The 5,640-nt window shown below is 43.3% G+C and overlaps 1 protein-coding gene across 1 annotated transcript; it reads right to left on the bottom strand.

Moving 5' to 3' along the window:
* Positions 1-444: 444 nt before the first annotated feature.
* Positions 445-3,135, bottom strand: LOC307070104 (melanoma antigen preferentially expressed in tumors-like; the record flags this gene model as incomplete). Its single annotated transcript, XM_079728690.1, has 3 exons — positions 445-955; positions 1,789-2,391; positions 2,846-3,135. The coding sequence occupies 3 exons, from the start codon at positions 3,133-3,135 to the stop codon at positions 445-447; spliced, it is 1,404 nt and encodes a 467-aa protein (XP_079584816.1).
* Between the last annotated feature and the right edge of the window lie 2,505 nt (positions 3,136-5,640).

Genomic DNA, 5,640 nt, shown 5'->3' with positions numbered 1-5,640 from the left:
CACAAGAAGTTTGCAGGCCCCTAGAGGGTAAAATTATTCAACAACTACCACCTCTAGGAAGAGTTTCAATTGATCTGACTTGTGTTAAGTGCCCATAAATGGATAAGTGAACCAATCAGTGTGGATAAGGAATTGATGTACCATGACTGGGTAAGCTTACGTCACATACCCAACACTGTGGTTAGTAACCAGAAGATGTAGAGGGCAGTGGGCAAGAGATCCAGAGGACCTTTCAAATTCCTCTATTTCCTTTTAAAATTTCCTCTTTTATAGAGATCAATTTACCTATCCAGTGTTCCTAACCCCAGTTTCCTAGAACATTAGAACTTTACATATGCGTCTCTACAAACTTGGGCTTCAGGCAAAAAAAAAAAAAAAGAAAAAAGTGAACGCTTTCATGGCCACACATCAGTGTTGAAACACCTCCTTGTACTGTGGAAATCACTATGAACAAGTGGCCCAATTCATGTCATCCCGCTGTGCCCCGTGCAGCATCGCCTGCAACTGAGCCTGAACTTCAGCAAGTTTTTGTCGGTCCAAACTGTCATGAAAATTCCCTTCCTCGTAGCAATGGAGAGGGACAGGATAAATCACATATTTCAGCTTCATCAAGGATGTCACGTGCTGCAGAAGGCTCTTGAGCACAGGCATTGTAATGGGATTGAAGACAAAGCTAAGGACACGGAGGTGGGTACAGTGGCTCAGGGCTGGGAGGATGGCAGAGAGAGTAGAATCAGTTATCATACAATTGTTTATCTCCAGATGTTGCAGGGTGCTTGAGACCTTCTCCAGCAGAGCCTGGAAGGGCTCATATCCTTCTGAGAAGATCTTGTTGTTACTGAGACTCAGTTCCTTTAGGTGGGTGGCCTGAGAGCTCTCGGACAGGACAGTGATGTCTCTGTTAGAAAGGCTACAGTAAGGTAGATACAGTGTATCCAACTGACGTGGCACAATGCTATAGAGAGAAAAAAGTAAGGTTATTTCAGAAGAATGAGGGCAATGAGCCCCAAATTATAGGTACCTAAGGCTCTAGAATAAAGTACTGTGTTCACGGTTTGCAACAGGTGGTTAACATTGTGGACTTTGGGATCAGACTTTATAGATTTGTGACCTTGAGAAAGTTACTTTACAACTCTGAGGTACAGGGATTTAATCTTGAAAACGTGCACAGTAGTAATGATTATAAAGAACTGCGGGAAAGATTAAGTGAAGAAATTGCATGCACTTAGTATATACGACATAATCAGTGTTGCATCTGATTCACTTATTTGGCGAGGATGGGTCTGGGAAAGCAGCCAACTTAGGGTTTCCTTGACTAGTTCCCAGATGACAAGCTCTCCATTCAGGGTCTAAGGCTTGGGGGAAATACAGGAGCAAAATTATCTGGCAGTGTTAACTATTGGGGCCCATCCATGGGCATGTGCATTAGTCCTATAGCTTAATGTTTCTCCATCTGAATGCCTCCCCTTCCTCTCCAGAGAGCTGGAAAGTCCAATAGGAGAAGGACTGAGTCTTTTTCACCAATATATTTACAGACTTATTATAGTGTCTGCCCACGGCCACTGAATGAATGAATGAATGTATGAGCACAGCTTCCTTTTCTAACCTCATCTGCTGCTCACCATAAGGTACCCCTCTCTCCCCCGGCTAGGTTCAAACTCCCAGCAGTGCCTACACTGAGGCAAAAAGAGAAATGGGTTACAAGGAGCTTAGGAAGATTCAAGCATGGTCTCTTCTGTCTTAACAATGAGGTGTTCAAGGAACACTGGTTCCTCCCCACCCCCTCACCTGAGCAGTTTGTGCAGTTGATTGGTGAGGCAGACGAGAGGCAAGCTGAGCTCCTGTAGGTTGTCCAGCCGCCCAAGGCAGAGGAGAAAAGATCTGAATTTCCTTCTCGTATAAGATTTAAAGGGGATGTTACACAGAGTAAGGCTGTTCAGGTGGATCACCCGAGCCAAAAGGGTGAGGACTTCACTCAGATCAGCCTGATCCATTTCCAGGTGATCAATGCACCCCAGATCAAGAAACTTCAGGATACTTTTGTGGGCAGACGTTCTATCGATTTCCAAATCTCTGCAGCAGATGTGCAAGGACCCAAAGTCCTGCTGAATTTTACTACAAAGGAAAGAGAGGAATTGCTCTGTTCTCAAGGTACTATTGAGGGAAATATCCACTAGTAATTCCATGGGTTCCTGAGCTGACTGAGGCGCAGACCCGGAATTACCAATCCCGAGGCGCCTGACACTATGCTGAGCTTCTTCTATCTTAAGGATAGAGCGCTGAGAGTATTTGCATGACTTAAAACAGAAAGGGAATGTGGTCCGAATCTCAGAGCATATTGTCTTACAGTCCGGGTCACGCCTTAAATCTAGGATCCTCAGTTTGGGCCCCCTGGAAGGAAAGGAAGCGACAGAACACATGAGAGATAGCTGATTTTAATATAACCCAGCAAGATCAATGATGAGAAGCAGGGACGGAGCACTTTAACCCTGGTTTGTGCTTCATTGCCATTCACCGAGAAGTTCTTTCCACACAAATGCAGCGTCTTTCATCCTTTCTCCACCCCCTCCTTCACCTCCAGGCTTTCCCTGTCTCAATGCCCATATTCCACTTGTGTGTAATCACACTCAAATCCATTCATAGTATCCTCAAGCACCTCTATTCTATAATCAACTCTATAAGGCAATAGAGTCCCAAAGGTGACCCCAAGTGCTGACCGACAGCTCTGCAAAGACTGCAGTATTCACCATTGGCTACTGTTGGGAGACGGCTTAGTATTCCCCTGCCCCAGGCTACAGCATACCCTCCTGCTGACTCCCTGTGTCTCTACTGCTCATAGCCTTACCAAGAGGAAGAGTTCTGGGCAGGGAGCATCTGCAGACCATCAATCATGGCTTCCAAGATGTCATAGTATGACTCCTGTGTGTTCAATGACCCAATGTGGAGACAGCGAAAAGGCCAAACCCTCACCATTGCCGTTAGCATCGTCTTATGCCCACCCAAGAAGGCAGCGTTGAACAATGGAACAAAGAGGTCTCTTGGGATTTCGTCCAGGGCATGGATAGCTAGAGGCTCATTATTCAGCAGACTCTTTGCAGCAAGCATTAGGAGTGTAACTGTGGTCTCTTGGTCCATCTTCAAAAACCTGGTTCAGAGTGGAGAATATTTAGAAATCCTGAGAAGATATCTATAGTCACTTGTTTGCATCCAGGGTTAGCTATGGAAAAAATACTTATTGAATAAGTATGTGGTCAATCATAGGGCCAACTCAAGTGACCTCTACTATAGGAATAGAATGAAAATGGACTTGTGTGTAATTTAATTATATATGTGTACAAACACGTGCACACAAGCACACACACACACACATTTACATGAGATAAAATGCCATTAGAAATCAGAGGTACATTAGCAGAAGACAATGCTTACCACCTAGCTGACTTCGTCAAATTATTTCCTCTTGAGGAACTTCAAGATGGAGGAAGAGTAAGACACGGAGATCACCTTCCTTCCCACAAATACATCAGAAATACGTGTACATGTGGAACAACTCCTACAGAACACTTACTGAACGCTGGCAGAAGTCCTCAGACCTCCCAAAAGGCAAGAAACTCCCCAAGGGCCTGGGTAGGGTAAAAGAAAAAAGAAAAAACAGAGAGAAAAGAATAGAGACAGAACCTGCACCAGTGGGAGGGAGCTGTGAAGGAGGAAAGGTTTCCACACACTAGGAAGCCCCTTCGTGGGCAGAGACTGCTGGTGGCGAGGGTGGGAGTTTCGGATCCATGGAGGAGAGCGCAGCAACAGGGGTGCAGAGGAAAAAGTGGAGAGATTCCCGCTCAGGGGGTTGGTGCTGACCAGCACTCACCAGCTTGAGAGGCTTGTCTGCTCACCCGCCGGGGCGGGCGAGGGCTGGGAGCTGAGGCTCAGGCTTCGGAGTTCAGATCCCAGGGAGAGGACTGGGGGTGGCTGCATGAACACAGCCTGAATGGGTCTTGTGCGCCATGGCTAGCTGAGAGGGATGCAGGGAAAAAGTCTGGAGCTGCTGAAGAGACAAGAGACTGTTCCTTGCCTCTTTGTTTCCTGGTGCACAAGGAGAGGGGTTTAGGAGCTCTGCTTAAAGGAGCTCCAGAGAAGGGAGCGAGGAAATAGTTAATCCATTCCAGGAAGCACAGAGAGTCTCATACAGCATAAAACCAAGGAGAAACACGCCAAGACACATATTAATCAAACTATAAAAAATTAAATACAAAGAACAAATATTAAAACAGCAAGGGAAAAACAACAAGTAACACATAAGGGAATCCCTATAAGGTAAACAGCTGATCTTCCCGCAGAAACTCTGCAAGCCAGAAGGGAGTGGCAGGACGTATTTAAAGTGATGAAAGAGAAAAACCTACAACCAAGATTACTCTACCCAGCAAGGATCTCATTCAGATTTGAAGGAGAAATTAAAAGCTTTACAGACAACAAAAGCTAAGAGAATTCAGCACCACCAAACCGTCTTTACAACAAATGCTAAAGGAAGTTCTCTAGGCAAGAAACACAAGAGAAGTAAAAGACCTAAAATAAAAAAAAAACCAACAATTAACAAAATGGTAACAGGAACATACATATCGATAATTACCTTAAATGTAAATGGATTAAATGTGCCAACAAAGACATAGGTTGGCTGAATGGATACAAAAACATGACCCGTATATATGCTGTCTACAAGAGACCCACTTCAGACCTGGGGGCACATAAAGACTGAAAGTGAGGGGATGGAAAAAGATATTCCATGCAAATGGAAATCAAAAGAAAACTGGAGTAGCAATCCTCAAATCAGACAAAATAGACTTTAAAACAAAGACTATTACAGGAGACAAAGAAGGACAGTACATAATGATCAAGGGATCAATCCAAGAAGAAGATATAACAATTGTAAATATTAACGCACCCAACATAGGAGCACCTCACTACATAAGGCAAATACTAACAGCCATAAAAGGGGAAATTAACAGTAACACAATCATAGTAGAGGACTTTAACACCCCACTTTCACCAATGGAGAGATCACTCAAAAAGAAAATAAATAAGGAAACAGAAGCTTTAAATGATACATTAAACAAGATGGACTTAATTGATATTTACAGGACATCCCATCCAAAAACAACAGAATACACATTCTTCTCAAGTGCTCATGGAACATTCTCCAGGATAGATCATATCTTGGATCACAAATCAAGCCTTGGTAAATTTAAGAAAATTAAAATCGTATCAAGTATCTTTTCCGAACACAACACTATGAGACTAGATATCAATTACAGGAAAACATCTGTACGAAATACAAACACATGGAGGCTAAACAATACATTACTAAATAACCAAGAGGTCACTGAACAAATCAAAGAGGAAATCAAAAAATAGCTAGAAACAAATGACAATGAAAAGACGATGACCAAAAACCTATGGGATGCAGCAAAAGAAGTTCTAGGAGGGAAGCTTAGTGCAATACAATCCTACCTCAAGAAACAAGGAAGATCTCAAATAAACAACCTAACCTTACACATAAAGCAATTAGAGAAAGAAGAACAAAAAACCCCCCACACTTAGCAGAAGGAAATGAATCATAAAGATCAGATCAGAAATAAATGAAAAAGA

This window comes from Hyperoodon ampullatus (assembly GCF_949752795.1).
Source record: "Hyperoodon ampullatus genome assembly, contig: scaffold_408, whole genome shotgun sequence".
NCBI lineage: Eukaryota > Metazoa > Chordata > Mammalia > Artiodactyla > Ziphiidae > Hyperoodon > Hyperoodon ampullatus.
The sequence above is the reverse complement of the archived record's forward strand: the minus strand, read 5'-3'. Positions and strand labels throughout refer to the sequence as shown.